The 14,586-nt window shown below is 38.0% G+C and overlaps 1 protein-coding gene across 1 annotated transcript in view; it reads left to right on the top strand.

The window, feature by feature from the left end:
• The window catches only part of LOC145984118 (protein artemis-like), a 173,923-nt gene that overhangs the window by 49,732 nt on the left and 109,605 nt on the right, over positions 1 to 14,586 (top strand). Inside the window, exon 5 of the mRNA XM_083117552.1 lies at positions 8,680 to 8,796. Coding sequence (XP_082973678.1) covers positions 8,680 to 8,796 — 117 coding nt within the window. The remainder of the gene's footprint in view (positions 1 to 8,679; positions 8,797 to 14,586) is intronic.

Below are 14,586 nucleotides of genomic sequence, written 5' to 3'. Positions count from 1 at the left end.
GAACTTCATTTCATCAAGTGGTGAAACAGGGAAAAGGAGGGCAACAATTTATTTAATACTTTGTTTTCGCCTTATTATCCCCGTTAACTTTCAAAATTTAACCTTAACACATATCAACACACATCGTGGATCGCCAAAACTATTATTTAATCTCGTCAAGGTTGCTTTTTTTCACATTGGAGTATTGCAGCACACGTGGACCGTGGCTATTCACAGTTTTAGAGTTTTAACATTCCAAGGAGCAGTTTCTAATTGGGGAAACAGGATGGTAGTCTGACGTGCACCTGTAATGGGTTTTAGATTTTTTTTGTTTTTTAACCACACACCTTTTACCAATCCTATATCCTGTACCTATGGAGAGTTCGACGTGGTTATGATTTATACATAACCTAAACGTGAGCAGCCTGAGGAAGAGAGCAGTTGCATCTTGAAACGTTGCAGGAGTCACCTTGATACTTGCAAAACGTAAATTATAAATAAATATATATATATATATATATATATATATATATATATATTAAATTTGTGAGTAATTCACACAACTTTCATCATGAATTCGTGGCACAAGAAGTGAAGTAAAATAAAGTAAATCAATCAATCATCAGGTCATTAAAATATTAATATATATACAAGAAGTTGATAGGTTGGAAACTATGTAAGAGAGAACTTTATTCATATGCAAATGGAGTAGATACTCACTTCATGAACACCTACTCAGCTATAGTTGGAGCATGTGGTGATGAGCTTTCCTATTCATTATGTGAAAATCTGGCATTTAAATGTGTAGGGTAAATGTGTAGGGAAGAGCACAAACAACAAGGTACATTGATGATAATTTCCCACAATATTCTTTTTAAAAATATAAAAATTATTTACAGTGGATGTTAGTGTTAACACATCTTATGACAGATGCACATGATGTTTGAATGGAAGAAATGGTTGTGACTAAAATCCTGCCAATCAATTGAATGTCATTAAACTTCTAATGAGTTTTTAGTCACACAAAATTCAAACTGAGCAGAAAAGGAGGGTTTCTCAAAGTGTGTATCAAATTAACCTGTACAGTTTTCTACTATAGTTTTGTGTTACATTAAAATAAATAAATTTCTTACTCAGTGATTATCATACTAACGAATTGTAAATATGGAAAGGGGGTGAGGTTTGAACCTATGATCTCATATTTGAGGAAGAGGAGATGATTGTGCCAGCATCTTACCAACTGCTCCATAACAGTACTGTGAAGAAACTTTTTAAAATGCCTTGGATATTATGGAAACAACCCTGTGTCCATGTTTTGAATACCTTTTTACCAGAGTTTATGGAAAATATGAATTTTTAGGGGCTGTCCAGTATTGTGCAAAGTATTGTAAATGATTTTTCACCTAAACTCCTGAGAAATTTGTCTCTATGTATTGAAACTAGATGGTAATTTCCTCCAGGCAAAGCAAAATGTTGTATTTTGTTTGCAACATCACAAAATATACATCTGCTTTTAGTTGGAACATGTAGTCATAAATATTTTGTGATATTATTAATCTAATTTACATTATCTTTGAATTGAGTATTATAATGCTAGTTTGTAGTTCCTAACTTCATGGAATGTGAGAGAATGCAAATCTTTCACCACAGTGTTTTTAACCTGATAAAGGGACCTGTCTCTAAATTGGCTATTTCAGTTGCTACTCAAATTCTATGTTGTCATATAATACTGGGTTTAGAATATTTTGGAGTTATTAAGAAGTTGCAAAGTGTTCTTCATGAGTTCAAGCATTTTTTTTATGGAGTGAGATTGTGAGCCCCATGCCCACAACTAACCTGGACTGCCAGCTTTGTTTTGGTCTATCTCAGTTTTATTTATTTTTCTTCTACCCATCCAATCTGACTGGCATTGCTATCTGGCACCTGAGGGAATATCTAATGGACAGAAGCATGTGGTAAAGGAAGGCGGGGCAAGCGCCACTTGCATTGTTTTTTTAAAAACAATATTGATATCTTAAGTTCATGTTTTTCAATGGCTTTATACACCTCGGTATGGAATTTATCTACTTTAACATATTTACATCTGCAGACTTTTCAATTCCCCTATTTCCGTCATATTGGCTGCAAACATAGAGCGGCTGCAGCCTTCATGAGGCTCGGTAACATGGCACAGCTGATCCACGTTAGAAGGAAGAGGGCTGCTCACCTTTCTCCATGCTTTTGGAGTGACTTTAGCAGTTATTGCATGGTCACTGTCCTTTCTCCTTCACAAAAAAAAAAGAAAAAAGGTTGACAGCAAGCGACCCCCAGCCCACTTCGTCTTTGACAAGGGTGTTGGAAACACCTCGTCCACGCTGGCCACAAGTGTTGCTAACTTCCAGAATTTTCTATGCACCCGTAGCACCACCCTTGGTACGATTATTCACGTGCAAAACTTAATAGTAATGAACAAATTAGCTTATGAAGTTAGTCAATGAGTACCGGTCGTATTGTATAATTCATAAGAAACAAAATCACAGCCAATACTTGGGCATATCCGTCATGCAGTCAGTAACTCTGAAATATAGAGGGTATGTAACACTGCAAACAGGGTGAGGAAGAGGGTGCATTTGGAAGCGTGGGAGCTGCGGGTACATGTTTTCTTTACTGTAGCCATCGTCCTGTGTTATTCTGTTCTTTTGTGTGTTGTTTTTGCTGTTTTGTGTTAAAGTATGGTCTTTAAAATAAACACCAGGGCTGACAAATGAGACAAACCATCGATTTGGAGTGGTGCAGGTAGGGACTCAATTAGGGATCTTCTTTCATTCAGTTAAAGAACTTCTACCGAAAAGATGGAGGTGGTGAATTATGAGAGACTGTGTCCTGAACTATGCATAGCCAAAAAAAGTAAGAAAAACTGGAAAGTTTTCATTGAGCAGTTAAAAGTGTCTCAGTAAAAAACAATATGTTTGAGTGCACTTTATGCACAGAAAGGCTAATTGGAATTTGACCTAAATTTAAAGTTGGATCCGAACCACTCGACCGAGTATTACAAGGCAACAATGTTACGTATTGTGTGGTATGAAGTAGAAATGTTATTAATAAATCATTTTGTTCGAAGATGGAACGATGCAGGCCACAGTGACCAGTATTTTCCATAATGCAATGCAAGGACATGAACATTTCCAAAATCACACTTGTGCAGTGACGTACATTATTGGCACATTATTCATAAAAAAAAAGAGCTAAAGGCAGGGAAAATATGGCAAAGGGCTGGGTTAGCAGGGGGGTGAGTAAGAACCCAATTTTCAATTCTAGCCCCTCCTGTGTGTATACCAGTGATTGATCCACACACAACCAACAACCCCCCCCAATTTCCTCAATACCCTCCTAAAAGTTTTCACCAACGCCAAATTTTTTGTAATTTTGGCTCCAAATTTACCCTTACACCCCCCTATATTACATTTGAAAATGTTGTAAGTGGCCGAAATGAAAAACTGACCCATCGCTTGCCTATCACCTCCTGCTACTACTCATGTAACATAAATTTAATTGTGAGAATTGTAAGAAAGTACTCTTTAACATAATAATTATTCTGTGTGTGCGACAATGTATATTTTCAGGCTAATTCTGTGTATTTCTTTTGAAAGTATTATCTTAAAATTGAGCTTTTATGTGGAACCTATGTTTGTTTGTTAGTGTTCATTATATAGGGTCAATTTCTTAAAATATTATCCCACATTATCTATATTGCACCTACAGTTATGGGTTAATAAAGAAACAAGATCACATTCAATTTTGGAATGCCGGGGTCCCGGGTTCGATACCCGGTGGAGGCACAAGTGGTTCGGATCCCACTTTAAACTGTAGGTCCAGTCCCGATTAGCCTTACTGTGCATAAAGTGGACTTAAAACTCAACTATAGAAATAGAAATTTTGGAATGCTTGGAATTTGCAAATAAGTGTGTATGTTAAAACCAAGAGTTAGAAAATAATTATTCATTTTGAAGAACCTGGATGATCTCTGTTTTCATTAGGAGTAAAGTAAATCCTCCAGTGTTTGACCATGTACCATGTACACATCATTGTTATTTTTCTTTCTGTTTTTTTTCACCATTACGGCAATATAATGTGCTTGCGTATGCATTAATATCTTTGAGAGTTTAAAACCAAAGACATTGACTAACACATTTATTAACCTTATGTTGAACATTGGGACTATGAGTGCTTCAAAGTTTGACACCCGTGTCGAATACTGGACACGCTAAATAAATCTAGTTCATATTATCAATGACCAGTATATATGGAGTGAAAATGAGTCAAGTCTTAACATTCAGCTTCCTATGACACTCGGAATACCCCCTGTTGATTACTAATGCATTACCTGTCGAAGATTGGTGAACACGTATTGATATTGTTCACTCTGTGTAATACGGCTGACATTTAAAACTAAAAGAGGTCGACCACTGTTTTCATATTTTAGTGTGTTGTGCAGGAAATGATTCGCAGAAGGATTATAGTTAACTGTCTGAAAAGTAACTACATGTCAAAAGCTGAGTTTACAGAAAATGTAAAACATTACTCTGGTAAATTTTAAGGACATGTAAATAATGAAAACCGTGATTTTCGTCACTAAGGGGTCAAACACTGGTGCATTTACTTTAATTTGAACTGGTCGAAGTCCTTTCAGGAAGACAACTTCAAGTGGAATTAGTCTATTTCAGCAGCAGAACTTTCAGTGCTCAGAATGTAACGTATCATTAAAAAATACAGTTGTCTGTAGTGTAGCAAAAAACACTGCATGTTGCAATACTTGCAACCTACCATGTAAATTCCAATGCTGAAATCCACCTTCACGGTATTTACTGGGAAGTTGATTTCCTAGATTTTGTTCATCCAATCATTTAGTAAGGAATGAAGGCAACATACATTGCAAAGCCATTCTGTAGTCATATATTACGAGGTGGTATGAAAATGTTTCGAGATTAGTTCTGTAATATGCCAACATATGGCAGCACAAGGCTGCATGCACAGTCACAGGGAGCATACGTCAGTGTGCTGAGAGACAGCATCCCATGTACATCGGGAGCTGTGCATCTGGTGCTATTCTGACTATGTGTGTTGCCACGTCTGCGATTTCATCATGGACAGCAAGTTAGAACAAAGTGCAAATGAGAAATTCTGCATGAAACTTGGCAAATGTGCCACAGAGATGCTTGACATAATTCAGCAAGTTTAAGGTGATGCTACAATGAGTTGTTTGAGGTGTTTTGAATGGCATGTGCACTTCAAGAGTGGAAGAACATCACTGGAAGACTGCAAGAGATCAGGAAGACATTCAACCCCCGAAAATGTTGAAACCATTCGGCAACTTGTGCATGAGGATTGTCAGAGAACAATCCACAACATTGCTGCCAAGTTTTAAGGCATCTGAGGAAGGACATTGAGCGAAAGTGACCAGATGTGTGGTGTGCAAAAAACTGGATGCTGCACAACGACAATGCACCCTATCACTGAGCTCTCCTCACGTGAGAGTTTCTCGCTGGAAACAACATGATCTCACTTTACTGACCAGACTTGGCTCCTGCGGACTTCGCCCTCTTCCTGAAGATAAAGATCCAGCTCAAAGGTCGCCATTTTGACACCATTGTGGAGATCGAGCACGAATCACAGAAGGTGCTTGACGCGCTTCGAAAGACAACTTCCAAGACACATTCCAGAATCACATGCCTGTGATGTACAGCAACTTCATAACAAATAAAAACAGGGAAGGAAATGTGCACGTAAGGATTGTTATGGATGTGTGGGAGTTCAGGCAATAATTCTTGGACAGGACAGGACAGGAGTATTCATGGTGGTTTTGCTTTTTTGTTGAAGTTTCGGCAACATTAGTTGTCCTGCCTTCTAGTTTTATTATTTGTGTTTTTTTTTCCTGTCTTGGTTTGCTTTGTTTTTGGTATTTTCCCCTTTCACACTAATGTTGTGCTAATAGGTAGGGACATTGAATTTTCGCGATGCGCAAAATCGCGAAATGTGAAAAAAAGATGCAATTTAGAACATTCTGCACGTAACTACACCCCCAATGATGAAATATGCATGAGTTTTATTCACGAAGTAATGCGAAATGTGTGCTTTTCCACGAAATGAATGCTTTTTCATGAAATAACCATGAAATATCAACAAATTAAGTAGAAAACGCGCAAAAACCGGCGATCGATGTTGTGCGCGCAAACTGTCGATTTGTAACGAAACGTTTGCCTAAAGTTTCCTACCACTTGCAGCTGAAGAACGTTTCATCTTCGATCACATCAGGAAGACGCTGCAAATTGGGATTTCCCATGCACATAATCTCAGTTCAAAAACTTCGCTCCCTGTCAATCTGCATTCCTTTCTTCCCCCGAATGTCTACTCAACTTCCAGTTTCATTGAACTTGCTAGCTGTAGCAGCGATAAGATTAGTCTGTTCCCGCACATCAAGGGAAACAATGGTGTCATTTGTGTTCAGTCATGAATGAATTTTGTTTATCATTATATGATTTTCAACATGTGTTTGTGTATGTGCAGTAGTGATTATTTTATTTGTTGGTCAGCAAGGATATCCTTTAAATACATACAATGAATAAATCATTTAAGATATGCAATTTAGAAATGAAGTGATTTTGTGTTGATGTTTTCTTTTTGGTTGGACAGCTAAGTACTTGTGTATGTGTACAGTATATAAAAATGAAGTAGTTTATCAATTTATAGCTCTTTTGTATGTTGTTTCCTCTCATAATGAAAAAGTGTGTGGCAATTTTTTTTTCCACCGCTGGTATATACCGCTGATCTAACATTTTATTTACCGCTCTCCTCAGTTTTTATTTACCATAAATTTGTCTCCCTACTAATAGGGCATTTAACATTGTATTACATTGCAGGAGTTATACTAGAATTAGGATAAGTAGCTAGACCTGACATTTCTTTCTATTACATATATTGCTTTTGAATTTCTTATGCCTATTTCCTAAATGGTTTACTCAATTTATTTGTTGTATATTGAACATGAAATTGCAATGGCCACCTGTCTTAATACTGTCCAGCTAGGATGCTGGGTGATTTATGTTACATTAAGCCAGTTGCAGTTTGTATTATCTTATGTGACTTTCTGCTTTCTTATTTGTTAATTTTAAGTTAATCTAGTCTGGGCATTTTATGAATCCAACTTCTAGGATCCTTTTGACCGATGTTGTTGATGGTTGGGTTGATATGATATGGCAGTTTTGCCCAAAACTTTATCCTTTTGCGTTGCATGTAGTCATACAACGTTTTTTGGTCCAGTATTTCGCAAATTTGCATGTTGGGGACAAATCGATCTGCACCAGATATTATTCTTACCGCTTTATTTTGGACACTTTGTAGTGTTCTTTGGTATGAAGGTGCGCTATTCTGCCAGACCATGCTTGCATAAGTCAGCATTGTTCTGATTAGCACATTGAAAGGCATCGTTCTGTTTCTAGTTGCTAATGTGGCATATTTAAACAGTGGGTACAACTGTCCAATGCATGTGTAGGAACATAGGAGTGATAAAAGAAAATTTGCAATTGTCAATTACAGCATCTCAACAATGCTTCTCTGAACACAACAATTCGCTTGGTAACCAAAACTTTTGGCTCACTTCCCGTGTCAAAGCTGCTGGCAGGATGCGGCATGTGGTAACAAAGTGCACTTGCCCATAGCAACAAGACAGAAAACGCGCAAGCCGGTTGTCAAGAAAACAATTATGTCTGTTGTTTTCAATTTGCACAATGTGAAAAGATAAGATATGGAAATTTGATTTTTATTCCTCGCTTATCATTTGGATATGCATTGCATCGCCATTGAACTGGCCATTGCTGAGATTGCAACACTGTTATTAAACATTAATTGTAGATGTTCCACAGATGATAGCAACATTATATGTGGCTGAGATATTTCCACATAAACAATCTTCAATCACAATAAATTTCATATTTTTGCAACTGGTTTACAAGAAGCTACACACAATTTAATTCGACTTACATAAAAAAACATGAAAAAAACTACACTTTCACAAACATTTTTGTCTGAATAAAGAAAAGACAGAGTTAAGGTTACTTTGTCTTGCATTTGTCTAAAAGCAGACACTTCTGGCTTTCCAGTGAGGTACATTTGGCTGTTTTCCTCCCACGGAGTACAATTTTACAAGCACATAAACAGAGGGCTCAATATTTTTGTCACGGATAGTAGTCTCAAAACTTTTTGATACCACCTTGTAAATTTAGTATTTATTTATTGAGATTGATTGATTTGTTTTATTTTACTTTGTGTTTTGTGCCTCTTGGCTAATTTGCGAAGATGGGGATGAGGGATGAAATGATGAAATTGATGAATGGACATTTACAAACAACCATGCCCGAGTGAGATTCGAATCCGGGACCCCTACCGTTGTTATTTATTAAGAATTGACTAAGGTGGTTGTTAATCATAATTGATAAACAAAAGATTTTTTAAATATAAAAGATGAAGGTTGTAATTTTAAGCTAAAATGTCATAATAACTTTTGCTCTTTTGTGAAACCATGGATTTCTAGTGAGTGATAGAGAGATGAATGAGAAATAAAATCATAGAGTATCAGTTTTTGTTTAGGCAATTTATATAGCAATTTCATAATTAAATAATGCCCTTTAACATTGTAATATTATTTAAATTTTCTACATTAAATAGGATGATAAAGCTGCTCAAAGTGGACAGTTAACTACATTAAAGTGCTCTCCAAAGAAGTTATATGTGAGAACCATCAAACCCTCTGCATTGTGGTACAAGTACAGAAAGGAACCAGTGGTAAGCGACAACTAGTTTTATTAAGAAAGAATAGATATTGTTAGTTACCCATAAGCAATAAATCAAACACGACATTTATCACCTGAGGAATGCATTACATAAGCAATTATTTTGTTTTACTTAATTTCTAAAGTCATGTTTGCCAAATAATGTTTGAGAATTTTAAAACAAACAAAAAAAAATTGAAACAAGCCAAAAAGGTGGCAAACGTCTAAATATAGCAAATCTAGTAAAATTAACTAGGGCTGAGCCAATACCAGCAGTATCTGTATCTGTAAGTATTGGTTGAAATTTTTACACTGATACCAACCGATACCATGGTTTTTTAGGTGCTAGAAGCATGGCCAGAACCAACATTTGTTAATTTTCAAAGGTTTGTTCACCTTTTCCAACTTACCTTTTGTTTTTAAAAAGAAACATGAAAAATATTTGTGCATTTTGTTAAATGAATGTGGATTCAAGTTTCGGTGAACAGAAAGTACGTGACAAAGATCCATGCACAGATCAGACTTGCAGTCAAGTCTCTGCAAATCAAGCATAACTTGAAATTATCCCCATAGGAGTTCACTGCTTCTGTTAAATTCTCCTACGAAGTCTACCAGGCTTTGTTCATACAGGAAGGTCTGGTGATTGACAAATCCTGCCACTTTCTTTTGTGTTTGTGGGCATCTCTCTCTTTAGAGACCTCCCACAGTCAAAAAGGCCATCGCCCATGAAAGTTGTGAATGTGTCTCGGACATAGTACATAGCATATTCCTGGAAATTCAAATACCTTGGCTAATGTCCCTTTTCTTTCTCCCGACCTGGATAACTGGGTTTCAGCAGGCATGTTGCGGCACAGGGAATGTAGTAAGGGAATAATTTTCTTTGAGCAACAGTTATGGCAGTTACTTTCTGGAAAGTGTAGTGATGGGTTTGGATTTCTTTCCATGCCAAGGAATAGAACTATGCATTTAATTTTTTAGAAACAATTTGCTGAAAGTATACAGTATATCGAAAGCAAAGTCACATCGGAATATGACTGTACTGAAGTCAATCGCCTGATATAGAAGCAAGACAGTGGTAAGTTTTCATTCTCTCCTTACATTTTGTTTACCAATTTTTATTCTCTTTTTAAAGGACAAAAAAGAGTCAGCTTTACATTACAGCTTTACTGTTAGTTTTAGACGTAGTGTCCGGGGCTGGTAAATCACCAATTATTCTTGTGTTCACGGATGATTTAATGTTAGTTTGGGAAGATTGATCCTTTAGTTTTAGAGGAGGTTGAAGAGGCATGATCTCATTTTTCAACATTGGAGGAGACAACGGCATGATCGCCTCGCTCTTAGCTTCTCAACTTATATTTGAAACATCTGATCGATTACCATTGATCTACATAAGAACTGTTAAGTTGAGATGCATTGTTGCAACAGAGCACAGTTTTGTGGGTTAATTTATTCATCACCTCTTGTCAGAAATGCATATCCATAAAATGTAATAATAATTGCGCACGCACGCACGCACGCACGCACGCACGCACGCACGCACGCACGCACGCACGCACGCACGCACGCACGCACGCACGCACGCACGCACGCACGCACGCACGCACGCACGCACGCACGCACGCACGCACGCACGCACGCACGCACGCACGCACGCACGCACGCACGCACGCACGCACGCACGCACGCACGCACGCACGCACGCACGCACGCACGCACGCACGCACGCACGCACGCACGCACGCACGCACGCACGCACGCACGCACGCACGCACGCACGCACGCACGCACGCACGCACGCACGCACGCACGCACGCACGCACGCACGCACGCACGCACGCACGCACGCACGCACGCACGCACGCACGCACGCACGCACGCACGCACGCACGCACGCACGCACGCACGCACGCACGCACGCACGCACGCACGCACGCACGCACGCACGCACGCACGCACGCACGCACGCACGCACGCACGCACGCACGCACGCACGCACGCACGCACGCACGCACGCACGCACGCACGCACGCACGCACGCACGCACGCACGCACGCACGCACGCACGCACGGACGGACGGACGGACGGACGGACGGACGGACGGACGGACGGACGGACGGACGTACGTACGTACGTACGTACGTACGTACGTACGTACGTACGTACGTACGTACGTGCATATGCTACCTTGCGGGGACTCTGTTAGTGCACATACACTGTGGGGACCGGGGGAAATTACAGTCGTAGTCTGATGTGTTTGTTGAAAATATGTGACAAATAACACAGTAAAACTATAAACTCCTGAAAATTAAAAGTAACCTACATTGTGAGCAAATTATTCAAGAAAAACGTTTCCTATCCTTGTGGGGACACCAGTACCCACAAGGCCTGTGAAATCAGGTGGCCTCGGGTCCCCACAAGGTTCATTAGATATATGAAAATTTACACATACACTCCATACACACGATTGATTCTGTACAGACGCTGTGGGGACCGATGTGTAAATAAGTTTGAAAATGCTACCCTGTTGGTACTTGACAATAAAAGAGAGGAAATACTTTTAGTCTGTGTCGATTTTTGCAGTTTTTGTCGTTTATGATATTTTTCATAAACAAAATCGTAAATACTTGTCTTGCAGAGAATAAATCACTGGAAAAGAGAAACAGATGTTACATGAAATAGGAGAGATCTGACGGACACAAGAGCACTGGTAAAATTATTTTGGATGTAAATAAGTGGCTGACAAATAAAGTTAGCAAAATAATTATAATAACGAGTGTTGTGCTATTTTATGAAGAAATGCAAACTTCTCTGTTTTAAAATGAAGACAAAAAGTAAAAAGCTACATAGCAAGTGGATTACAAATAATAATAATGATGATAATAATAATATTAACGATAACAATAATAATAATAATAATAATAATAATAATAATACCATGTGATATGATGTGGGAATCATGCAGAGGGATATAGGACTCGAAATCGATTCAATAAAGTTCTGAGTTCGATTATTTTCTTCCAGTGTCACTTCATCAATTTTATCTAATCGTCACGATTAGCCAAAAAAGCCAGAAAAAAACGATGCAAAATGTGATATATGTGCAAAGTATCTTTCATTGTTCTCACAAACTATTTGTGTTTAATTTATATACATTTCGAATCATGCTTTGCTTTAAGTTAAATGTTAATTTGTATCTGAAGTCAATTAAACATTACAATGCTGACCAAGGCATGAAACAAGGCTCAACAGTGTTACTAAATTAAATTAGTCAATAATTTAAAAAGTGCTTTTACAAGGGATATAACTTCTGATAGAAAAGTGAGTAGTGTCCCTACAACGTTGTTATCTTCCATTGAAGAAATATATAGTGTGCTCAAGGGTATACAAGCGCTTAGAAATTTTCCAAGGAGAAGCGGGAGGGGTGTATCATGGGCAAAGTCAATATATTTTTCAAGGAAGCTAAAATGTAAATTTACACATCATGAAAATACTAACAGTAACTGTTACTAATATTATTGATTTATGTACATTTCTAATTTATGATAATATATTATTCTTTAATGCATTATTTACATCTCACAAATTCAATCAATTTACTTTATGTGCTAGCATGCTTTGAAATAAGAAAGTCATGGCTTCAATTCGCGATAGAAATTCGATATACGTTTAAGAAACTTTTCGATCCACAAGCTTACCTGTTTGTTGTTAAAGTGTATTGTGTGCTCACAAGGTATATTACTGCCGATACAAATTGAGTAGTGTCCCCACAAGGATGATATCTTCTGTTGTAGAAATGTATGATGTCCTAACAAGGTTTATTACTTCTGATGCAAAGTGAGTAGTGTCCCCACAAGGTTACTATCGTCTGTTGAAGAAGTGTATGATGTCCTCACAAGGTTTATTACTTCTGATGCAAAGTGAGTAGTGTCCCCACAAGGTTACTATCTTCTGTTGAAGAAGTGTATGATGTCCCCACAAGGTTTATTACTTCTGATGCAAAGTGAGTAGTGTCCCCACAAGGTTACTATCTTCTGTTGAAGAAGTGTATGATGTCCCCACAAGGTTTATTACTTCTGGTGCAAAGTGAGTAGTGTCCCCACAAGGATGTTACCTTATGTTGAAGAAGTGTATGATGTCCCCACAAGGTTTATTACTTCTGATGCAAAGTGAGTAGTGTCCCCAAAAGGATGTTACCTTATGTTGAAGAAGTGTATGATGTCCCCACAAGGTGTATTACTTCTGATGCAAAGTGAGTAGTGTCCCCACAAGGTTACTATCTTGTGTTGAAGAAGTGTATGATGTCCTCACAAGGTTTATTACTTCTGATGCAAAGTGAGTAGTGTCCCCACAAGGTTACTATCTTCTGTTGAAGAAGTGTATGATGTCCTCACAAGGTTTATTACTTCTGATGCAAAGTGAGTAGTGTCCCCACAAGGTTACTATCTTCTGTTGAAGAAGTGTATGATGTCCCCACAAGGTTTATTACTTCTGGTGCACAAGTGAGTAGCGGCCTCACAATGTTGTTATCTTATGTTGAGGAAGTGTATGATGACCTCAAAAAATATAGGGGGCTTAAAAATTTTCCAAGGAAGGAGGGGCGACATAACGCATGGGTAAAATCAATATTTTAGTCAAGGAAGTTAAAATGTAACACCATTAAGCCTTGTTTCCATGATTATGAAAAACTAAATATGCTGACCAAGGCAGTAATTTATTTTATTAAAAACATAAACTAAACGTAACGTTTCAACCTTCTAGCAAGGTCTTCTTCAGACTCTGTATCAAGTACAAAAGACCTTGCTAGAAGGTTGAAACGTTACGTTTAGTTTATGTTTTTAATAAAATAAATTACTGCCTTGGTCAGCATATTTAGTTTTTCTAAAATGTAACTTTACATATCAAAATAATAGTAATTGTAACATTTAGTGCATATAACTTATTTATGATTAAATTATTGATTTAGTTTATTTTACTTCGCTTTTGTGCCAGTTTCGGCTAATTGCGAAGATGGAGATGAGTGATGATATGATAATATATTATTGTTGCATGCATTATTTACTTCTCACACATTTAATCAATTTACAGCAAGCGGAGAACAAGTCTTTGCGCAAGTGGTGACGCTAGACGGTCACCAATGAATAGGTGAGAGGAAATGGCATTGCGTGAAGAGGGAACACCGATTGCAGTTACCAGTCTTCACAGCAGCGTGTACTGCTTCGTTCTGCCCACTCGATTTCCCCCTTTCTGACGCTAGGCGCAGTTTTGCTCCACTTCCATCATGTGATGTACTTTGGGGCTTCTCCTACGATAATCAAAAAATATTTTAACCAATTGCATCAAATGTGAATCTGATTCTTAACAAAATAATAAATAAAATACACTTGATGCGTTCTGGTGCATCAATAGATATGATGCATTTAGTTTTCTGTGTGTAGCCTTTTTCACAATGGCCTCCCCCAAGGCGCAGTGGTAGCGTCGTCGCCTTGTAATCAAGGGGTCCCAGGTTCGATACCTGTAAACTGTAGGTCCACTCCAAATTTGCTTTACTGTGCATAAAGTGGACTTAAAACACCAACTCAATAAATCAATCAATTTTTCACATATATACTGGCTTCAAGATTCCACTATGTCAGTGTTATATCTAAGGAGGAAGCCACTGTGAATTTATTATGGCGGGGAAACAAATATGTTTTTCTTTTTTTGTCGCTTTGAAACATTCCTTCCACTGCAACTGCTTACTCATGATATCCGATTAACTGTAAACATGTTGAAGGGAAAGAACGGCGCCACATATCATGGAGG

Source organism: Lepisma saccharinum, chromosome 2, assembly GCF_977018435.1.
Source record: "Lepisma saccharinum chromosome 2, izLepSacc3.1, whole genome shotgun sequence".
Taxonomy (NCBI): domain Eukaryota; kingdom Metazoa; phylum Arthropoda; class Insecta; order Zygentoma; family Lepismatidae; genus Lepisma; species Lepisma saccharinum.
Note: the sequence above shows the minus strand (reverse complement) of the source record. Positions and strands in the feature narration are given on the sequence as shown.